Source organism: Pollicipes pollicipes, unplaced genomic scaffold, assembly GCF_011947565.3.
Source record: "Pollicipes pollicipes isolate AB1234 unplaced genomic scaffold, Ppol_2.1 Scaffold_5816;HRSCAF=6889_pilon_pilon_pilon, whole genome shotgun sequence".
In the NCBI taxonomy this organism is placed as follows: Eukaryota; Metazoa; Arthropoda; class Thecostraca; order Pollicipedomorpha; family Pollicipedidae; genus Pollicipes; species Pollicipes pollicipes.
The window spans coordinates 22,579-47,012 of NW_023596758.1; the positions used below are offsets into that span (position 1 = coordinate 22,579).

The following is a 24,434-nucleotide window of genomic DNA, read 5'->3' on the forward strand; positions in this document are numbered from 1 at the left end:
GTAGTGACGCGTAAGCGGACGCCGCGGACGGACGGACGGCGTCTCAGTTGTGGGGGCGACGGATACGGAAGAGCCGTTGAAGGATGTTGCGAAAAGGAAGTAACCCTGGAGACAGATTACGAGGAATATGTGACGCATTGCAGTGGTGCTTCTTTGTGTACCGTACTGAACGTTAATCGGAGTATCTCGCTGCGATGGGACAGGCGAAGCAGGCCGCAGCGAGGTGCCGCTGCTAATGCGACGTCCGATAGGACCAAACAAAGCCAAACTCAAAACGCTCCAAACGGCAGAAACCAGACTCAAGGCTCAAACGCTCACGCAAACTACGTAAAGGTAGCTAATGCTTCTAAGCCCAGAGTGACTTGACGCATGCAGACTAGAACAGTGTGTGCAAATGGCATATTTTCAGTGAAGAGGCTACGGCAGATGTATTATGTGCACTGCTAGGAAAACCCAACACTTAACACGCACCCTGGTGGCCCGTTGAATGCTCTTCGCTCGGGTAAAGTGTCAATCTGCCCCCCTAAAATTTCAAAAGCAAAGGAAGCTAGCGACACCAGATTCCCAGAGTAGGTTGAGTAGGTTAGGTTAGGTTAGGTTAGGTTAGGTTAGGTTAGGTTAGGTTAGGTTAGGTTAGGTTAGGTTAGGTTAGGTTAGGTTAAAAAACCACAGTGCACCCCGAGCCATTTATTGCACCATAGTGCACCCCGTAAGAGTCTACCGCAGAGCTTATAGCTCCGACACTATCCGGATCACGGTCTTGAGCTTCTGGACTTAAGTTATCAAAGGATCAGGCTAACTTATTATTTTTGCCAATTTGACCTAGGTCATATCAAGGTCAAGCTATGGCATGCGGAACATGGCGAACAAATGGACAATAGTGCACCTCGCACTAGCCAGCTGATCGGGATGCGCTACGTCGCAAATAAGGGATTTACTGATTTCGAGGACCAAAGTGCACCCCGCTAAAACGCCGTGACTAGGTAAACTGCTGCCAAATATGAAAATGGGTCAAAATCGCATTTCCAAAAATTTGACCCACTCCAAAATTTGCCAAAAATCCTTTGATTTACCTTTGTCCCATGATTTGACACCAAACAAGCTCGACAGACCCCCCAACAAGAGATGAAATAAATTACCCGAAAAGTGGCAGTCCATTTTGGGACCGTAGGATTTAGCCTACTATTGACGCCATGTTAACAGAAAGGGACGCATTCGATGCAAAACGTTCTGGGTGCTTTGTATATATGAAGAGGTGATTTTGAAGAAAAAAACTGCTGTAAAAACCCTCAAAATTACATTTTTGAGCTGATTTTTGTTTTTTTATTTATAATTTTTGTCAATTTGTTTCCTTATTTTTCTTAGGTATTAAGGTTTTAAAACGGTGCCATTTTGTAAACGTTGTTAATTTGGCGTAGAAAAGTGTCTTGCTGTAGCCGATTTGTTGTGTTGAGCCGCATGGTTCTTATACCATTGTGTTTGAAAAACAGCTGTACGCGTAAGAAATTGAAAAACATTCCTGCATTCAAAGCGATGCTGTGACTTCGTTTCTGGATATATTTTGAATGGGCGAACTGCGTTGGAAAGTGGGGGCTCACAAGGTTGTATTTTTTATATTTTCTAGTCAAAGATTAATATTTTGGTCAGAAATGCCATGTACATATTTTGTCAATTTTTTGTATACCTAATCCTAGTGCTATGCTAATCGTAAGCTTTCTTTTTTCTGTATACTTCACGCTTAAAAACGGCAATCCTTAAAAAGCGCATTGACGGTAGAGTTGCGTTCTGTTAAATTCGCAGAGGCAGGGGGCACAAGGAGCACGGGGCACCAGAGGGCAGAGCAGTCGAGGAGCCCCAAGATCTCCTCGGGACTTGGGGCCCAAAGAGCCAAATTTTCGGTCCGCTTGCCGCTTTGGGGAACGACGTCCCGCACCGATTCGGGGCCAGCTACTATGTCCGAAGGGTTTCCTGCGTCAGGGAGAAACCAATGTATAATGTATCTTACTGAGGGCCTCCGGATCGACCAGGAGTCCCCCCCCCCCCCCCCCACCTGTTTTGCCGGAATGGCAGCCGGTAGACACCTTGCTCTGGAACGGAATGGTATGTCCCTTTAGCTCTCAGCCGGGAAGATAACGCGCCCCCTAATGATATACCCACGAGGCCCTTGTCCGGAAAAAGGTACGGGCTGTCGTAAGGGTTCAGCAGAGGGAATCCAAATGAGGTCAGAAAAAGGTCAATCCATATTTGCCTGAAGACATCCGTCCTTTGCACAAACGACTTGTCAAACAAATTACATGAAAGAAAATACATCACTACGCTTCCAATTTTAGGGGCAAGACAGCCGACGTTCCGGATTGCAGTTACGGTAAACGGAACGGCGTTGGCCGCCGAGGATAACACCAGGCGACAGGCGCCTGGCACGCGAAAGCAACTATGTTTCGGGAGCTCCCGAAATCGGTTCACACCGTTCAAAGATCAAACTAGTTCACCTTTCTGATTTTGATGATGTCTTCTGAACACATAAACAGTTCCAGTAACACGAAAGCACTGATCCTGTCTTCGCTCTTCCGTTCCACCTCTAGAACGGGAGAAGGGACCGGAATAATGTCATTTACGACGCCAGTTCCTGACGTAAATCTCAATCAGCTCTTGCCGTCAATCTTTAAAAATGGCACAGCTGGCGTGTACTTCAAAACAGTTTTTGAGTCGTCGAAATAAGACTTGCGAGCACGAATTTTTAAAAATTCTACGTAACTTTGTTCACGAATCAGTTCGATCAGTCATTCAGTCAGTCAGATCAATCAGTTCTGTAGAATGATGCCAAGAATGATTTGGAAGAAACGAAACGCCCGATGATTGAGGGATAAACCTTTTGCTCTCGCGTTTCATGGCATGACTAATAATAAAATAGTTCCATTTTTGTCTTAAGACAAACAAAATAATTATTGGGGGAAAACATCCAGTATATTTGGGCAGGGCATCGCATAAATACCCAAGCAATGGTGGTTCTCGCGGAGTTTACACGGAGTCCAGAAGTGAACTACAGAGGAGAAAATAGCAATGCTCTAGACAAATGATGTATCCAGTAACACCTCCACTGCACTGAACGTACGTGACACCATGCAGCCGGGCTCAAAGATTACGTCACAAGATCTTTGAGGGGCATTACAGTTAATGGAAAAGGTACAACACCTGGACACAACGGCTTTCCGGTTGAATTTTTCTGAAGTTTCTGGCCACAACAAGGTTCTTTCCTGGCTTCACCTCTTTTTTTTACTAAGAGAGGGCTAACTGGTTTTGTTGTTTCTCACTTGACTCCAGGCGTGACGGCATAAGGAGGCATAGGTCATGATATGACCCAGGGCCCGTGGGGACCACCCGAGATGCCGGATTATGCACGGCGGTGGCTGGATCTATCCGTTGGTGCACCATGCCTTCGGAGAGAACAGGATATAGCCTGCTCTCTCCCGACGTTGTGCACGCCAGGCCTTATGAGCGCTTGATGGCGGGATGTTCGGGACAGATAGAGATCCCTTCATCGACGCTTATACGAAGTGCAACGAGGAACCAAGTCGTCGGACAAGCCGGTCACGCCGAGTCTCCAGAGCGCGCGCAGTATCGCGTGCTCGGATGAGACAGGGTTGACTTGACCTCAGAGGATACTCCACAATTTTTCATCGTTTTCATTTTTCAGATTTCCTTACGGCGTATCCTAGTTGCGTGAAACTTTGCGTTGTTGTAGACAATTGAATAGCAGATCTTTTGGAATACAACATAAGACGCACCTTGCAAAGTCACTGACCTTTGGCAGGTCAAAGCGTGGTCGTGACTGCCACCGAAGGCAATTCTCAGGGGATCGCGTAATCTGATGCAACAACGGAATACTCTGTGAAGCCGCACATCTCTAAGATAGTTTCTTAGACAATAGACAATCGAATTTAGTGGTACAACAAACTCAATTGATCCTGGATCGAGTACAAACATCGCGTAGAGGCCAAACCAATCTGGTTTCTACTGGACATTTTTCTCTATCTGATGGTTTCTGATGTTCATTTCGAGTTTACTGATAACAGGAATGGCCACGAATATCTTTCTGAACTTTTCAAATTTTCGATGAGGCTACAGAACTCATATGGGTAAGACTGGCCTGATGCTGTAAGGAACATACCACATAGCGTAATCCTTGAGGGCTGTTCAACTTAAAAAATTAAAACCAGCCAGTAGGTTTGGGTTTTAGTGATTGTTGAGATCTCAGCGGGATAAGCTGCCGCCTTACGTCCGAGCACGTCGTATTGTTTAGTGTCCATTCTCGGTCAGTGACCTTTTTGACCTTTCCAAGGTCATGGCACTCAGAGCCACGCAAGACTGCTTTGAGTTTTGCATTGAATAGGCGACAAAGATTACGCTAGGCTGTATGCTCCTAAAAACGAAATATTGATCTTTGTCATTTTAGATCAGTGACCTATTACCACCTTGATGAAGTTAAAGGAATATGTATAATGCGGTTCTTGTCCAATTCCATAACTTCCAAATTTAGCCGGCATAGGTGCTTAAACATACGTACAACGCACATGCAGAGGGGATATTGCTATCAACCACATATCAACCTCTGATTGCCAAACCTGTCCCGTTATATCACCCAGACTGTAACTCGGCCAAATATTCCGGAGGCTAGACAATCAGGAAATTGCACGATATACTGTCATCTTCGCCGAAACATGCATCTAAATACGTTGTCGCCGTCAATCAGGAAAATATATGTAATGCATGTGAGCATTGGGTGTGGCCGTTTTTTGAGGCATCATTATCTTTGAAAGTGCATTATAAGCATTGCCCTGCCATGCGGCTGTCGTTAGTAAGTGTGGACACGCGCTGAAGCTACTTTTCGACGACAAATCCGGTCCACTTAAGCCACAATGGCCTTTTGTCTTGGTCGATTCTGGACCACTGCTGGGCGTGAAATCTGACGCATAACTTATCCGCAAGCCCACTTCTTAGCAAAATGCACTTATATATATATATATATATATATATATATATATATATGTATGTATGTATGTATATATGCATGTTCGATTAAAAATGGCTGCTGAATCAGCAGTGACATGCTTTGTTATGAATCGCTCTAGGTTCCCGGCTTTTGACTTAGCATTATCGCTTAGATTCAAAATGGTTCGCGGCAAAATCACTCATATATTCGTTTCACTTTACATTTTTACGTTTCGAGATCTTATCTCATCGTCGGAGAAGAATGAACGGCACAAGAAATAAGTTTTGGGTTTTTATAGGATGCAAATTGTGCACTACTATCTAAAACATATCTTGGCATGGAGAACACAAATGAGGCATGGTTAATTGAAGTAAGACAGCATCCTATTTACACTTTGATATATACATATATATATATATATATACATATATACACATATATATATATATAATATATATATATATATATATATATGAAATACACTCATAATGGGAACACGATGATCAATATGACACAAACATGTTGCCACCATGACATGAATAGTGCTGACCGCTCACTACCTAACAGTCCAAGAGTTGTATAATAATTTGTTTGTCTGTTTAGGGCTGGAGAAGGTCCATTAATGAAAATACTTCCCCAAATTTGTGGGTGTCTTCTGTCACTGCGCGTCCGTAAAACGTCAGTGTTGTCTGTTAGTCGTTGCCGTGTCAATGTCCTGTCGCGTTCGTGTCGCATGTGGTCCAGGGGTGCCCCGTCACGTAAGTGCGTTGTCAGGCGTCGTTTGGGTGTCGTTGTGGCCACATCAGTGCCTTTTGATACGAAGTATGCAGGCTTCGGTGTTGCATTTTGAATTGATACACTGCATTGTGTCATTGGGCACACGGGTTTTAGTTTGTTGGCTTTATCTGGCTATTTCTGATGCCAAAGTTGGATATTTTTCTAATTAAAATATAAATCGATAATGCCAATTTCATGGTCGTTCTTGCCTTCTACATATCGAGAGATGATTTCCCGTAGAGCCTTTTCGTTTGTGGGCAGATGCCATTTACTTTTTAATAATACAGTTTGACGGTTAGTTGGTTATCTTGTTTTGGTTTCGCCGTCAAAGCGTCTTGTCATATGTCGCTGTATCTCGTTTTCAACGTCAGAATTTGACAAAAACCATTGTTCACCAAGATCTGTATGATTCTTACCAATTCCGAATGCAGTCCTGTCCAATCAGAGCAGTGCTTAAATGCACGTCTAATGAATGGCGTTATGACGCAACTTTTGTAACGTCGAGAACACTTACTATCAGCATTTGAGAACCGTCCGTTGTTGGTCTGTTTTCGGTGTACATTCGTTTTAAATCATTGTCCTTGTCAATCAATACCACGTCAAGAAAGGGTGTTATGTTTTGCACACTTAGTTGTTTACCGGATTTTAAATCAGACTGCTCTTCAAATGTGTTTTTGAGGCGTTCAACTTCCACAAACATATCGTCTACATAGCGACAGTTAATGCCCGGTCTTATGTCGTCATTTTGAAGTGTGCCAGTTTCTAGATGTTTTAAATAGTAGTGCACAATTTTTATCCTTTAAAACTCAAAACTTATCTCGTGTGCCATTCCGCTTTTCCGATGCTTAGATAAGATCTCAAAGGAAAGAATATAAAGAACGACGAATATATGAGTGATTTTCTGCGAAACAATTTCAATCTAAATCATAATGCAACGTCATACTATATATCTAATTCCTAACCTTGCGCAAAGCAGATTGTTGCTTTTACATGTTTCGTTAAAGATCACAGCGGTCTTGGCACTGATGACCATTTCGGATGCTTTCTTGATAAATACTGATAATGTCTGTCGCTTCTTCTCTCTGGTCATTGAAGACGGCACTACAGCTCATGGTGCAAAGGAGATATTGATTGTCCTATTGCACGGCCTACTATTACTTATATTTCTCAACGCTTCAACCTTGATTGAACATTTTCTGGAATGACGGTGTTATGCAAAGTCGATATCGTAGCACGTTTGTAAGTTTGAACTCATCCCGTGCCTGCTCTGACATGGATTTTATGCCTGCAGACATTTGTTCTCATAATACCGGCTATGCGTAACACACTACATACATATCGCAACACAGACATAGGGATTTACCGCATCACAGGTACTCATCGACAGGCAACAGCGTTCATTCCACGACACTCAAAACCTCAAGTTCCGGTGCCCTCCGCCCTTTCCAACACGTAGCCCACTGATAAGCGCACTGGCCCGCTCCAACAGAGTGCCTCTCATTGTTTCAGGGGCCCCGACCAATGTAAGTCAGGGGCTCGCGTAAATTCTCGTGTAAAGCCTAAAAATGGACGAAATCGGCAAAATACAGCTTCACAACTAATGTGCACGTGTCACATGACACGTGCAGCATGACATCGTACAAGTTTCAGTGATTGCCCGTTAGATCACCGATCGAAGCATGTCAGTCTCTATGTACTTCATTCCATGGTTTCTGAGATATCACGAAAACGTGCAAGCCCCTCAAAAGAGGCAAAATCGTGTAAATCCATAGTTCAACACATGGGTGCCATGACATGTGGCACGTGTCACCTAACATTATCATCTCGCTCCTTCCATTCATCATTGAAGCGACAATCCCAGGTTTTTAGTGTCATAGGTTCCGAAATGTGGCTCAAAAGGTTGCAAATCCGCGGAAGAGAACAAAATCCATCTGTGATCCCGTGCCGTGTGATACGTGCGACCGTATCATCTGGAATATTAAACTTGGCATCTTGAATTGTCTTGCAAAAAGCAGCGCAACGATGCGTTGCACAAACTCGCGATGCGACTGAAAGTGTACCCACGTCAACTGCGAATGTTGGAAAATAAAAGCCACGCCTGTGCGCGCACGGCGACAGCAATGTACAGCGGGCCGCCGACCGCCATGCCTGAGCCGAAATTGCCCCTGCGTACCACCCGTCCGCCGGCCCACTGCCGGACAGACTCAAGACCCTAGAACAGAAGGTATAACCGTCTGGCCAAATTCCGCTGCTTCGACTGATGACGCCACAAGTGTAATCGGCACGCAATGCTTAACGGCGGATACATGTCCACCGCAGCTTGTTTGGCTTTTTGAAACGGTTCTAAGATTGGTGGGAGCCGTTAAATATCTTTGGTTGGATCACAACAAGACTGCTTCTTCTCCGAATAGGCCATAACATCAGCTGCAAGGTTTATTGATAATTAATTGGCTGGCGTCCCGGTCGAGTGCCTTCGGCTGGAAAACCGGGAAAAAACGGGAGACAAACTCTCACAAAACTTTTCAAGAATTCATTGCCTAAGTTGGACATATATATGCAGACGGAAAGAGTCAATGGGTGCATCTTAAAGAAAACAAGAATTAGAAATCATGCTGACATGAAAGGTCCAGGTCAGGGCAAAGGGCGGAGAGACCCCCGTTACAAGTTCAGGGGGTATCGGGTCAGGTGAGGTGTTCCATGGGCTCCATTCCCTTAGGTTAGCGTGATAATTTGCTGTATTCATGCGATCTATGATTCACAAATATTTGCGCGCCATTTTGATCGCGTTATGAGCTTAAACGTCAGCTACAATTTTGTCTGGTATTTACATGGCTGAACTTATGGCATGAACTGTGACTTACACGCGCGCGCGATCCGCGGCTCATGTAGCCATTGTTCGATTACCACCACAATGGTAGCACAACATCACGTGCACTGTAGTGTTGACGCAGGCACGTCGGTGTACGGTAACACGTCACGTGACCGGCCGCCGCGGCCAATGCCGCCGCAGATGGGCTCTGCTGGCGTGCGCGTACAGCGTCACGCCAGCAATCGTTCGGGTTTACTCACCATGGACAATACAGCACTGTGAACTTATGACATGCATGTGACTTACACGCACGCGACAGCACCGTTCACGGCAGTTGTTCCGAGTCACACCAAAATGAATAACATACATCGCGTGCACTGTCAGTGTTGACGCAAGCAATCAGGTACGGTAACACGTCACATGACCGGCCGCCGCCGACCATGCCGCCGCAGATGGGCTACGCTGGCGCGCGAACTGCTCCGTTCACACCGGCAACGGCTCGGGTTTACACCACAATGAACCATGTCATGCGCTGTGACGTGCACCTGCGCGCGATCTGCACCGTTCACACGGCAATCGTTCGGATTACATGAACAATGACTGCAGTGCGATTTTTTTACATACACGGACAACATGAAATGCCTGCACGTAAAAGTGCATAATCAAAGGACGTTGCAGTTTGAGTGTGGTACCAGGTGTTACACTGGGGAGGAGTGCTGCCACTGCCGCGGTCGCTTACTGCCGCAGGACCTCTCGGTTAACCACGTGCGCATGAGGAATTTCGATACCGGCGAAGCTGCCCACATGAGACTTGATAAAACATACAGCTGCCCGTGTGTGAACACGGGAGCGGGCAGGTACACACCCACCCGCTTCTTCGTCTGGCCCTGGCTCCTGTTGTCATTGCGAACGCCACGCTCACGGGGAACTGCAGGCGTCGGAATGAGGACCCCAGGCCAGAGTCCGGGGTGGACTCGATCGGAATCCGAGGCGCAACGATCACGTGGCTGTGGTCTGGACCGGTGATAATTTTCAGCTCCAGGATGTCGGCGGACAAAGCGACCGTCACGCACAGCGTGCCGATGATCAAGTTGGGTGCGTCGAGTTACGCATGAGGAGGACTGGAGCGCCGGCCTTGAGCCGGATGCAATGTGCTGACGTGCCAGAAAGCTCGATGCTGTTCAGAACCTCGGTGGCCAGCGGGCACCGCGTCATTGTCGGACATACTGTCTACGCTCGTTACACGTGCCCCAGCCCCGGCGGACGGTCAATGACGTGGTCATTGATTCTTTTGACGCCGGCATTGAACACGGTGAGGATGTGCCCGCTCTTCGAGTCACTCTGTGTCGTCGCCATGTTTTGCGACAGGTCGGGGTAAATCCGGGCCGCCACTCATCCAAGGACCACGCCGAGCTGCGCACCGCCGGTTAACAGCACACATGGTCCTCTTGTAGGGGCACAGGGGTAGCTGGCCGGACCCCAGCCGGCAGAGAAACCGGCGTACTCCACCCGCCTCGGCGTCCCCCTGCAGCTGCGCGCGCATATTGGTGCGCAGCGCGAGGCACGTCACGTGCTGCCACAGGGGAGACGACTTGAGACACGCGTCGACAATGTGACACCTGCCACCGCCCCTGGACAACCGGCAGGATTTGCAGCCAGTCGCCCGCGAAAACGATGAGGAGGGCCACCGAACTCCGACTCACGCACGTCGCGCAGCGTCGCGTCGACGGACCTTCACGGCCCGCCGGTGCACCATTGCCGCCTCATCTCACACCAGCAGCACGCAGCGTCTGAAATCGTCGGCGGCCGGTGAGCTGTTGCGCATGTCGCAGGTGGGACGCGTCGGTGCAGGTGGAGTGGGATGCTGAAGCGACAGTGGGCAGTCATGCCGCCATACAGACGCTTGGCGGCAATGCCGGACGACGCCACGGCGATGGGCCTCGCCGCCGGCGCCTGGCCATCAGCCGTCAGCATCAGGTTCTCCAGGAAGGTCTTGCCAGAACCTGCCGGAGAAAGAAATTGCATCGCACATGTACACACAGCACTGCGAACGCACATAGCATGTGAGTGCTGCGGTTTGGTGCATCATGTATCGTAAAATCGAAAACAGACATTTCCATATTGTCACAGCATTACAGCAGAGCACGTATGGCACAGGCGCGTTAGTCGCACTTGCACGCCGCGACGCAATGCGATGGCTGGTAGCAGGCCAGCGAACGTTGCGAACGTCATTGATGATGATGATTGGAGTTTTAGGGCGCATCGACTGCTGCAGGTCATGCAGCGCCCATAACTATTTATGCAGAACCAGAATTCAGTTTATGCAGAACCGCCAATCAGGCAAGTGCATCAATCAAGTCACCCTATAAAACCTTGATGATCAGGCCTAGTGTCATGATGAAAAGATTACTAAGAAATCTATAGCGCGAAGGAACTGGAGCACTCTACCAAAGTTGACAGCGGTGCGTAGAATCTCCTAAACAGCCACATAGCGTGCGACTCTGGACGCAGTGTCCGAAAAAACTGCGCTCTTCGTTGCAGTAAGGCGACGGCAAGCGATCAGTACTTGACGCACGGTCAGCGGGTCAGAGCATCGACTGCAGTATGGTCTGTTGCCAGCCAATAGCAGGTGACGGTGCGTAGCATATGTGTGGCCTATGTGTAACCGGCAAAGGGCAACTTCTTCCCTCTGATTGTCCCGAAAAACACGACTGCCATAGTCCCAATACGGGGTTTTACGAACCGCATTCTGTTGGCGCTCACCGAGCTCCAGTGAAACTGCCATCGCTTCTGCATAAAACGACGACACTGCGGAGTACATGGCTGGTAGTGGTGTTATAGGAATGCGTGTCCCTGTCGTAGCGCACTTTGTTGCCGCATCAGCAAGATCATTTCCGCAGATCCCCACGTGACTTGGGATCCAGCATAGTACGACCGTTTTTCCTGCTCGATCCAGTGAGCTAAGACGCGATTGAATGTCCTGAACCAGTGGATTCGATGGGGAGAAACCGCCAACAGCCAGGAGACTGCTTAAGGAGTCGGGAGGAATCAAATACAGATTGCTATCGTCCACTTCAATAAAACAGAGAGCTTTGCTGATGGCTATAAGCTCGGAAGTGTAGACCGACGCGTGTGAAGGCAGTGTGAGACCGGGTTGTGGATCTGCACACAGAAGCGCAACCTACACCTGCATCCGTCTTCGATCCATCTGTATAAGCAATCATGTACCTGTCAAAGGAGGCTATGTGCTCTAAGGCTGCGTCTTTAAGTTCTGTCATGAGAACGCGTTGCTTTTGCATGTTTGATAGCGAAGCGTCCACTCTTGGTGGTGCCAACTCCCAAGAAGCAGTCTTCATGGATTTAGGTCTGATGACACGTCATAGGTTCAGGCCGCTCATGTCTAAAAAATTTCTCATTCGTACACAAAAGGGGAAGTTTGTGGAGACCGTTGGCGTAGAAAAAGCCTTCGTAAGGTACGCGAAAACACTGCTTTGCAGGTGGGATGATCTGGGACCTGCGCCAGCTTGCACGTGTAGCGCAGTCCCAGCATCTGCCTTCGCAATGCTAGTGGGGGCTCGTGAGCCTCCACCAGAAGACTATCTATGGGCGATGTTCGAAAATCCCCTGTGGCGATACGTAGTGCGGCGTGATGCACCGTGTTCAAAGTATGTTTGATCAGGTCTGAAGAACCGTCATAGATAAAACAACTGTAGTCAAGTTTTGAACGAATCAGGAAAAGATACGGGAGTAAGAGTGTCCTCCTATCAGCACCGTATGATGTACGTCCTACGCACCTTAGGATGTTTAGATTAGATAGATAGGATGATTAGATTAGATGAGATTTTAAACATTTGTCGCGGAGATTTCTTATGTGCTCACGGTACGTTAGGCGTCGGTCAAACCGTATACCGAGCAATTTCATGGTGCTGGCATTGGCAACGCGTTGCCCATACAGTCTGGCTTTCATTTGAGGACAGCGACGGCGATGACGACAGAAGTGGACAGCAGTTGTCTTCGTTGTGGAAAACAGCAAACCATTCAGCACACTCCACTTCTCCAGACGTTTGACAGCCAGCTGCAGCTGTCGCTCCATCGTGCGAGTGGTCGATGAGCTACACCAAAGAGCGAAGTCGTCTAGGAACAGAGAACGGCTGGTTCCATGTGGAAGCCTGTCCCCTATGTCGCTAATTACCACGGCGAAAAGAATGACACTTGATAAGCTGCCCTGAGGCACACCATTATCCTGCGGATACCCGTCGGAGTGATAAGAACCAACACGCACCCGAAAACACCTGTCAGTCAAAAACAGTGTCCTAGAATTGCCGACTTTGGGTGTAAAGCAACGCCCTATGAGAAGGAATTTTTCACTACTTTTCCCCATATTTATGTGAATTTTTCACTCCTGCCTGACATTGTCTCACTGCATATGCCAAACCCCTATTTCCCTTTCTGAGGTCTTCAGATGTCATCCAAAACCGAGCTCACTTGAAACCACCACGCATAAACGAGGCTCCGCAGAACTTGGACACCAATGGCTATGTCCTGCCTCACCTTCATCTAAATCATGGCTATGCATGTACAGAGCAAGGGCGCCAGGTACCCTCCAACCCAAGAACCCCAGGGACCCCAGCCGCTTGCACGCATTAAATTTGGTTTGTTTACAAAATGCATCATAATCTGCAGTTGTGCGCTAATTGTAAGGTTTTCACGCATCCCGTATTTGTTTGGTCTCACCACCACACCACGAAAGCAAAGCCTGGTGCAAACATCAGCAGGGCCTGGTAAATAATTTACTCCACGCATTTTTTTCCCCAGGAAACTTGATCACTAATTTGCATCTCTCCCGAAATGCATGAGTGAAAAGTTCAAGAAATGTCTTATAACGTAAACTTACAAAATGAATATCACCACTAGAGGGCTTATATTAACAGATTTTAAGTCAAATCAGCTGATTAAAATATTTTTCGAGAAAGGCACCAGTCTTTATATTTATTTAGCTACTTTTATTTCTCTTGGTATCATACCAGTGTCAGACTACTTTATTCTTCCTTCCTTTTCAATTGGCGTTAGAGGTACCACCTGATGGTTAAAATTTTCACCAATTTCTCTGCAAGATGCTCCAACTGCAAACTTGTAAGTACTTCATACATAACTTGGATTAATTCGCCAGCCGCCCAGACATGTTTGATATGCACCCAAGCGTGGACAATTCACAGAGAATGGAGGAGACAATTTGAAGCACGGAACTTATTTTTACCGCCATTTTTGCCCTCTTCAACCTTCGGTTGACCGTTTTCCTGGCTCATGGCGGTGCTCAATAATGATAAATCCAAGCCTTTAGAGTGTCTGACTTACCAGGCTACCTGACAAGGCATTAGCATTAGAAGAAATTCTGCCATATAGAGCCTTGGGAGAGACCCGACGCAGCTAATACAGAAGTGTTTGATGGCGGAATTCTGCCCTCTGGAGATGTTTATTATGCACACCTCTTGCTTGTTTCGCATTTTAATCTCGAAGATTGGTGGGCATGATTGATATTTATATTTGAGGGAGTGAGTCGGATGACTCTGTCTGCCAGCAGACCATGCAAAAGGTACTGAAATTTGTTTTGGGGGAGCAGGAAGAACCCAGTAAGTCTCCTGTGGACCAAGTAATTGCTCACCTTACCTGCTTTCAACACATGATTGGCAACCAGAGTTAGCCATGTTTTGTTTTAATGCATCGAGTTTTGTCATAGGACAAATTATGATGTCACAAGACATACAATGGGCTTATTTTGTTCCATACTCTTGGTTATTTGCCCCAAATTTCTTAAAATGGTCCCATGTGGCTGTTTTAACGACATGTGTTCAATAGTTATCATGGTTTGCTAACCGGCAAATGACTGTACTGTACATATGCACTATATATTTAACACAGGGATACTCTAAACTGCATAGCAATTATACTATGGGTTAAATATTGGTATGTAACAAATATTCAGACCACCCCATTTAAAATGTGAAGCTAACATCTCAAACTTTGTCATTATATATGAATAAACAAGCGCAAATGGATGCATTTCCTGCAGCTGAAAAGGCAGTCAGCAATACTGGCATAGTCATCTAAAAGCTACGTTATTTTTGGAGGAGGGAGATTGTTTTCTGGAGCATGCCAAATTATTGCCCTCGACATAGGTTAACCACGAAAATCAAACTAAGTTGTTCAAAGTGATTTTAAGTGATTTGTGTGTTGTCAACTTTGTCTAATGTCAACCAGCATGCACAAATGAACTGAATAAAAATGCTAGTTGAAACCAGCCAAAAACTAGCTTTAAATATCATGTTTTTATCACAAGTGCTGCTGTCAACAGATAGGTGAGTTGAGATGATGTTCATCATATGGGCTACTCTAAGTTAGGCTAAGTTGGTAAAGTGCATGGCAAGTGGCAATAGGAATTGTGCAAGAATTAGTAACTCACCACTGCTGCTGTGATACAATCAGGTTATACAGGATGAAACGATGTATGGCCTCTTTAGGTTAGGCACAGGCTACTTTCATGGAAATAAGCATGGGCATTTTGCAAGAAACAGTGACAAAATGTTTGTTTTCCTGACTCTATCTAAACAGAAGTCAGAAAGATGTCTATTGCGTTTGACTTGGTGATGGGCTGATGTGTAGGAGTCCAAGGTTTTTTGTTTGAGTGTTTTGTGCTTGTTGAATTTTCTGTTGTTATTTTGTTCTTGAATTCCTTTGCTTCGTTTTGTTTTAAAATTGCTGTGGAAGGGAATTGAAAAGTGCAGCATCAGATTATTGGTGTTAATAATTTGTTATGCTCATAATACTGTCATCAAATTAATATATTACTTGTCAAATTAATATGTATTATTCAAAAATATTATTTTATTTATTATTAATTAATTAATAATTCAAAAATATTATTGTCAAATTACTTCAACACGCTCCCGGTTGGCCGGCAAGATACCCTTCGCTCACGTGGGCGGGGGAGGGATCAATTTGACCCCGTCCTCTGAGATCTCGGTAACTAATAAAGCTAGAGACACCAAATTTACAGGGTTTCTAAACCTATACGTGAGCTCACTTCAGTTAGGGTTTCAGCTTCCTAGGTCATGACGTTCAGGGCGAATAAGGTCAAACATGGTCAAATTCCAGGTTGGTCTCCAAAGTGCCCCCAGAACCTGGGCAACTGTCTCTAAGGAAAAATTCACAAGCCCATTTGAGGTCATTGGCCTTGTTTGATCCTTTGAAGGTCATGATGACCAAAATGATACAAGACTGGCCTGGGTTTTGCATGTGAATAAGCGACAAAGATTACACTAGGCAGTATGTTCCTAAAGCAAAACGTTCGACCCGAGTCATCTTAGGTCAGTGACGTGTTCTGATCTCTAAGTCAATTGAAAATGTACAATGCAGTTCCTGCTGTCAATAAATTCGAAATGAGCACCAGAATCTATCTTATACAGCAAGCCTTAGAGTAATAAATCAGGTTGGTTTTGAAATTGGTCTGACCATCATACCTGACCTTAGGTTAACGTAATTTGGTCATTCAATATTTGTGGTACCTAAGAAAGCATATAAGAGATGTACGTCTTCTTCAAACACTCCGTTATTGTATCAGATTGAACGATTCCCTAGAAACTGCCTTCCTTGAAACCATGGGCTGACTTGTCACTTGTATGACTTGACCTGTCATAGGTCAGCGACCGTACAGGGTACATCTAAAATTGGTATGTCAAGCGATCTGCTATGCAATTTTCTACAGCTATGCAAAATTTGGCGCGGATACGCCGCGCCGTTCAGAAACCATTCGGGAAAAGCCTTCGGGGGGTTAATTTGCCCCCCCCCCCCACCCGAGCGCGTGTTAATGTATTCTGTATCACTTTAATGGCCTAAGATGTTAAAAAACGAAATGGTTTTGTCAGGTTCCTAAAATTGCGTCCATGCCAACTTGAAAGAGATGTCTTTGTTTACTGAAGCATCTAGCTCTAGCTCATTCCATCGAGCTCTAAGTTCCATCTTTTTTAATTGATTTTTTTCACTCCCGCATAGTCTTTTTGCGATGACATTTTTCACTCGCACCCTAGTTCAAAAGCGATTCTAGCTCCCTGGTCAAAAAGTTGTGTAAAAACTTTCCAATGTGACCGCGGACGCCACAATCGAGTAACTTTATTAGGATTCCATGTCTCCATGTGGTATCATAGGCCTTTTCTATGTTAAAAAAAGATGGCACCGGTGTGGCGTTTACTAATAAAACCGGCTCGCACTGCGGTATCAAGGGTCAATATGTGTTCAATCGTGCTCCTGTTCTTACGGAATCCGCATGAGCATTCGTGAAAAAGTTTTGACGTTCCAAAGTCCATGAGAGCCGCACATTCACCATTCTTTCCATGAGCTTACAAAGCGAAGATGTGAGGGCGATCGGGCGATAGTCACGGGCGTTCGTTCCACTTTTCCCGGGCTTTAAAATAGGCACTACTATGGCCTCTCGCCAGCTTGGCGGGAAGTTACCTGACTCCCGTATACAGTTGAAAAGTGCCAGCAACGCTCGTAGTACACGGAGAGGAAAATGCCGTACCATATCATTATGGATGAGGTCGGGCCCCTCCGCTACACTACGCAGCGAGCGAATGGCAGCTTCAAGTTCCATCATAGCGAAACGCTTGTTGTACGTCAGGATGTCCCTCGTATACAAATTAACTTGCGATGTTTCACATCGCGCCCGGGGCCGCAAAAACCGTGGATCGCAGGTGCCATTTCGGCAACAGTCTGACAAGACTTCCCCAATGGCTTCCGTGACATCACTTGGGTGAGTGATGTCTTGGCTTCCCACTCGCAGTACGGGAAGAGAAACTGGTGGATCCAGTCCGGCGATTCTTTTAATGCGGCCCCATACATGTGACGTCGGCGCTTGTGGCGATTCAGTGAGTTGACGTAGCTGCGCCATGATGCACGTTTCGCCTCTCGTGTAGTGCGGCGTGCGGCCGCGCGTGCTTGCCTGAAAGCCATGAGGTTGAATGTGCTGCTGTGCCGGTCAAAAGCCCTAAAAGTTCTCCGACGTGCACGAATAGCGTCGCGACACTCGTCGTTCCTCCAAGGTACAGCGGTGCGACGAGGGCATCCGGAGGTGCGCGGAATGCATCCTTTCGCGGCATCCAAAACGAGAAACGTAAATTCCTCCGTAGTCGGAGTTGCAGAGTCGAAATCGTTAGAAAAGGTTTCCTCCAGGCTAGTCTCAAATTCACTCCAGTCCGCCGTCTTGAAATTCCAGCACTGAGGTCGAGTACCAAGAACAGTACCACCACGGTACCGAACCCAGACCGGCAAATGGTCACTTCCAAGGGGGTCCTCTGAGGCATCCCAGGTGAAGTGTGGTACCCACTGCGGACTACAAATGCTCAGGTCTAGCATTGACGACTGTCCTGATGGCAATGTAAAACGCGTTCTTGCTCCTGTATTTAAAACACACAAACCTTCGTCACGCACGAAAGCCTCACATAGCCTACCGCGAGTGTTCGTGGAAGCACACCCCCACAAAGTGTGATGTGCATTAAAATCGCATAAAACGAGTAAAGGGGGAAGAAGTTGAGAGACTAACTCTCGCAGTCCTCCAGATGAAAATGAAACCCCAGGTGGCAAGCAGAGAGAGAGCAGACAGTTATGGCGCGTCGGTTGAAATTCACCTTTGCCGCGACAGCTTGCAAGTCTGCTCTGAACACCAGACGCCGTGTTGGTATGCTTTGGTATACAGCCCACAGAACGCCACCGTAAGCAATGGTGTCTGTTGACATGTCAGTACGGAAGGTAGTGTACCCTTTCAGGCTGAAGGCCGCATCAGGCGCCAACTTGGTCTCCTGGAGACATACGGCTACCGGACAGTGCGCGCTTAAAACTGTCTGCAATTCCTGGGTGCTTGATCTTACACCTCCACGGTTCCACTGTAAAACTGGCCCAATGAAGAGGCTTCAAAAGCGCTGTAAGGTTTCAAAAGAATTCAGCAGCGCTAGAGCCTGGCCCACGGCTGGTGGTCCTGCCCTCAGAACCCAAAGAGATCGGGCAGATCCTGGGCCGGATCCGGGGACTACCTCCATCTGTTGGCGAAATCAGCCCCGGCGGTCCACGCTTTTCCGGGCGCCTCGTCCTAAACTGGGCCGGGGCCGGCGACGCCGTGGTCCTAGGTGGCGGTGGTGGCGGAGGACCCATAGACGGGTCTCTCTGCGAGTCGGAGGGGCCTGAGGGAGCTTCCACACGTTTTTTTGGGGGGGGGACTACCTCCCCCGTGGGAGCAGGCCCGAGGCCCGCACCCGACAGCCGACTGACTGCCTTCGCCCTCTCTTGCTCCTAAAGGCATACACGCTTTGCCTCGCGCGTCCGTCTCTCCGCCTCATGGCGCTTAAAGTTGTCCAGTTTTCGTCCCATCGTCTCACTCAGTGTTGTAGGATGTGATGTTCCTGGGGAGCACGGCTGTGAAGCCGGTGATCGCGTGCTTACCGGCGAAGACCGGGAAGTTCGGCTCCGGCGGACTACGATCCACTCACTGATTTCCGCCGGTGTGGGGAGAGGCGGCGAGGTAACAACTGGCGAGCTGGCCTGTGTCTCAGAGAGGGCACAGGGTGCCATCGAGATGAGGGACGATGTTGCCGATGCTGTGGCGTGCACCTGAGACGCCGGTACAACCGACAGCACGAACGATGTAAGCAGTTTAATGAACTGCGTTCCATTCATCTGGTCTAAGGAGACCTCAGGTGGGACAGGAGCCTTGGTCGCTGTGGCATATGATGTCTAAGGGTGGCTCAGTTCATACAACTCCCTTGCTTCCCGAAATGAGATGTTCTTCGTGGTTTTCAGTGCGATGATCTCCTTCTCTCTGGCGTACGCCGGGCATGCACGACCGAAAGTTAAGTGAGGTTTCTGGTTTTTCCCACGGTTCACACCCCATGGGTTCGCTGCAGTGCACTGATCACTCGGGTGCTCCGGAGAAGCACACTTACCACATGCTGGCTGGTTGCGGCAGAAGTCCTTCGTATGTCAAAACATTTGGCACTTAAAACATCTCATGGGGTTCGGAATAAAAAGGCGCACCTTCACCTTCACATAGCCTACACTTACTTCAGATGGTATGTCAGGACGATTAAAAGTCAGCACGATGTTGTTCGTGGGGACCAGCTCCGCACCCCTGCGCACCTTGATGCGGCGAGCATCTGTCCCCCCCCCCCCCCCGAACTCAGCGAGACTGTCGACTATTTCCTCATCACTGACATCTCTCAGGTCAAAACAGTTGATGATACCCTTTGACGAGTTCTTTGTCCTATGGACCTCCACAGCCATCGTCACTGGCACGTCCTTTTTCCCCTCCGCATCACGCACACAGTACACAAACCTATCCGAGGTCCTGGCCCGTTCGCCTCTTCTCCGTTCTGGAACTCAACCTCGATCCCACCGTCCTCGAGCTTGTCGCATCGGAGCACCTTTACAAACCGGTCACACCCATTTCGCCTTTGAAAGGGCGAAAGGGACGACAGCGGCTTCTCTGCGCTTCAGAAAATCAAGATTCGAGGGGTAGGCGCTGACGCACTACCACCTGTAGCTTCAGTCCACCCCCTTTCGGGGTGTGGGCGTTTTTTTAGATGAAAGTTGCCAGGCATGTGAGGTTTTAGCGTGCGACACCGAGGCTCCGCACCCACCTCGGAGCCCCACTGGGGGACGACCCACTCACCCAGGGGGTGGTGGTGCCTCCAGGGCTACCGCGGCGCTATACGGGGCGAACGAGGCCTCCCACACGGCCAGATGTAACCGGGGAGACTGCTTCCCGTCCTGACCGTGGTTCAGCGCCGCCGTCCCTTGACCCCTTAAGCCGCTGCGCGCGGCCAGGCGCCCTAAGCGGAGATCCGCACAGACCACCCAGCACCCAAGCAAGGAGCAACCAACCGCAACGCGAGCGACAAGCCGCTAGACCCGTGTGGGGCCCCCACAGGCCCCCTGACCCGCACGACGCACCCCTCAGGCACCAGAATCCGATCAACTTGGGGACGTAGGCAAGGTGGCACGGCGACCCCGATAAAACGAGGATGAGGAGTGGTGATAGGGCCGGATGCGAGAGTGCGGGTAATGTGGAGGGTGCGGGGCGGGACAAGGAGCAGGAGCTCACGTACCGGCAGGGTCGCTACGCCCTGAGAGGAACAGCTTGCGCTGTCCACCCGTTACCGGAGCTAGGACCCGAGGGGGCGCTAGTCCCCTATACCGGCCGAAGCCGATGCCCCTGCGGGGTTGCGGACGTCATTGACGACACAGATTGCGTGATGCAATCGCAAAACTTTGCGCTTCTGAAAGTGCGGTTGCTTACTTACCTCCGGGTGCCTGCAGAAACATGGAACCACCGTCGCCCACGTCCAACCGCCGCATGACCTCGTCGTAGACGAGGCGCTGCTCGTCGGTCAGCAGCGGCAGGCGGGCGGACACGTGCGCACGCTGGCGGCCCAGCGCCTCGCCGCCGTCCTCGACGATCGGCTGGCTTGGAGCGTCGGCCGGCTGCGGCAGGCAGACGTCGGCCAGCGTCTGGCCGCGGCAGGCAGACGTCGGCCTGCGTCTGGCCGCTGAGGCGGCGCAGATGACGACCGATGAGGCGCAGGGTCGCGTCGTAGATGAGTCGCATGCCAGGTTCGTGTTCAGCGTCTAGGTGTCCCCGCCACTGCCGTCGACTTCGTCGATGTCTTCGGTGTCGCCGACGCCGCCGCCGCCGCCCACCCGCGACAGCCGGTGGCGCACGTCCTCGGACATGGCGTGCCGGAAGGTGCGCCACAGCCGCAGCAGATCACAGCTGGCACGGCCTTCGACGGCAATCACGGCGAACAGCCGCCGCAGCTGGCGGGGGAGGGCGACGACGGCCGCCTCCTCCATGGCCCGGTGCCAGTGCTGGCCGTTTTCCAGCAAGCCGTGTACCGAGCACGTGCCCCTGAAGGTGGCACTCACCTGGCCATCCACCGTGCGCAGCTCCTCATAGGAGCGCGGCCCACGCACGTTGTGGAGGAGCAGGCGCAGGAAGAACGCCTCCCCGGCGCGCGGGCTGACGGCGTAGACGCGACCGATGGCTTCAGCGGCGAAGATGCCGGCAACGTCCGGCGTGCCTCGGCGGCGCCGACGCCAGCACCGAGCTCCCGTCTGCCACGTGTAGTAGTGCGGCACACTGTGGCAGGGCAGAGTCCGGGCAAACTCGTCCTCCGCGCACCGCTTGAAGAGGCCGGTGAGCTTGGTGTCGGCGCCAGCGTCCTCCGCCACTTGACGCGGGCTGTCGCCGGCGCGGAAGCGCAGCTGTTGGTCGTCGCCGCCCAGGTGGACGGACAGCTGTTGCACTGGCGGTTGGTGCTTGTGGACAGGGTAGCCGAAATGCCGCCACGCCACCTCCATGGCGTTCAGGTAGCGGCCCTGCTGGTAGGTGGCGATCTCGTCCACCACCTCGTCCCCAGCCGACACCCGGAACATCACCTGGTCTCCGCCCTCGGTGACATACTTGATGACGTACCGTATGCACACGACGGCGTGGGTGATGATCTCCATGTTGACATGGCCGTCCAGGGCGCGACTGAGGAACGGATTGTAGGGCACAATCCACCGGTTGTCGACGTCGACGGCGCCGCCCGGCGGGCCGGCGAGCTGCACCATGCGTCCTCCGTTACAGGGGCTGCGGCGCCGGTACCGGGGGTATCCCGTATCGTCCACCTCCGTGATGGACCGTAAGGCCTTTGAGAACTGCTTCTTGCATGCTCCGTCCACCATGCACGGCGTCGTCAGACGGAGGGTGCCGCACGGTCCGCACACAATATTGGTGGTGATGATGGTGTGCAGCTGTTGTTTCTGACGTGCCACACCGAATGTAATCCTTATATCCCACTGCGCGCTACGACACATTTTTGTTTTTGGCGGGGGGGGGGAGGGGGGCGGGGGGCTCAGCTGGAAAGCAACGGCATTGCCAATCGATGAACATCAGTCTTATTTCGCCCGGATCTAATCGACTTACCTTCAGCTTCGCATTATCCAATTGAGGATAAAGGACATTGCTAATCGGTGAATATCAGACTTATTCCGCCAATATCTTACCTCCAGCCGACGTCGATATGCAGCTTGACTCTTGAGGCGTCTGATCCTCGCCGACTGAAGCATCACACCGCAGCACGGACTATTGTACAGCGATCGCTCGCCGGCACCGAAAGGATGCTGTCCGAGCCGCGGCGATCGAGGTGCGCCACATGCCACAACAGAAGCAAAAGATCAGCACGAAGGCACCGCGATGCTGCGCAGTGAGACATCACGACTCCGCTCAGGAACATTAACTTCAGCACCATCGAGATTCGACACTTACATCACCAAAATACACACCCCGATCATCGAATGAATCAGAAACCCAAAACAGCCAATGTATCACCAGAAAGCCGAGATGCGGCACACAACCTGCAAGCCCGTGGAAGAGAGAAAAAGCATGTGGCACGTGACACGTACCCTTTCGCACGGTACACCTTTTCGTGCCATACCCGCGTCGTGGCTGGAACCCATTGCTGTCGATATTTTAGTGCCAGATGGCATAATCGGTGGGAGGTAATAAATTACGGCAGCTAATCACGTCATCAGACGGCCGTTTAACCTGGAAGCAAACTCCGGCGTCGGCCGAGACACCGAACGACGCCGTCCCGTCGCGGCGCAATAAGCCACCGTGTAACCCATCAATCTAGACTCATTTGCGAACGACATGTGCAAAAATGCAATCAGCAAAGGTAGGGTAAAGAGAGACAATGAGCCGGCCAACACGCCTATGTGGTTTTCAAAGCTAAATCACGCATGATTTTGACGGTGGCAGCTTGAATTCGGCTTCGGTTTTTCAAACTCGGCCCGTCGCAACAGAAACCACACCTGTGCGCGCCCGGCAACCGCAAAGCGCAGCGCACCGCCGACCGCCACGCCCCAGGCGGGATCGCTGCGCCACCCCCCCCCCCCCCCCCTCCCGCCATCTGCCGGCCAACTTCCGGACAGCCTGAAGACAAGCTAGCTTGCTTCTTCTTTAATGTAAAGCGGTGCTTAATAAACAAAGTTGTAAGCTCCCCGCGCGAGCGCCCATTTGCAGAATTTTGCAGAATTGCAGATGCAGAAAAATGCAGAATTTTGACGCAACTGTCAAGCGCGGACGGCAGATCTCTGTCGTGGGTAAGTTTCATGCAAAAACTTCTGAACGTTTGGCCCGCAGGTGAACCAATGGACACAAACACACACACACACACACACACCCACACCCACACCCCACACCCACACACACACACGCACACAAACCCACACCCACACACCCCCCCACACACACACATACACACACCCACCCACACACATGCACACACACATACACACCCACACACACATACACACACACGCACACGCACACACACACACACACACACACGCACACACACACGCACACGCACACACACACACACACACACACACCCATACCCACACCCACACCCACACCCACACACACATACACACACACACACATACACACCCACCCACCCACACACATGCACACACACATACACACCCACACACACATACACACACACGCACACGCACACGCACACGCACACGCACACACACACACACACACGCACACATACACACACACGCACACGCACACGCACACGCACACGCACACACACACACACACACACACACACACACACACACACACACACACACACACACACACACACACACACACACACAACACACACACACACACATCCTTTGGTAACAGAGATAGAGATAGGAATCGTACATGAAACTTACAGCTAAGGAACTATCACGTAACAGAAACAAAGGTGT

At 49.8% G+C, this 24,434-nt stretch overlaps 1 protein-coding gene across 1 annotated transcript; it reads right to left on the reverse strand.

Moving 5' to 3' along the window:
• Positions 1-21,245: 21,245 nt before the first annotated feature.
• On the reverse strand, positions 21,246-22,478 carry LOC119104092 (uncharacterized). Its single transcript, XM_037227769.1, has 2 exons — positions 21,543-22,478; positions 21,246-21,434 (listed from the first exon to the last, which is right to left on the reverse strand). The coding sequence occupies exons 1-2, from the start codon at positions 22,476-22,478 to the stop codon at positions 21,246-21,248; spliced, it is 1,125 nt and encodes a 374-aa protein (XP_037083664.1).
• Positions 22,479-24,434: the final 1,956 nt, after the last annotated feature.

What these genes read in the sequence shown, in the direction of transcription:
- LOC119104092 (XM_037227769.1), bottom strand. Translation starts at nt 22,478, where the DNA reads ATGTGTCGTAGCGCGCAGTGGGATATAAGGATTACATTCGGTGTGGCA. An exon ending in TGCGCACGGTGGATGGCCAG is followed by an intron (nt 21,435 to 21,542) that starts GTGAGTGCCACC and finishes CTCCCCCGCCAG; the next exon opens with CTGCGGCGGCTGTTCGCCGT.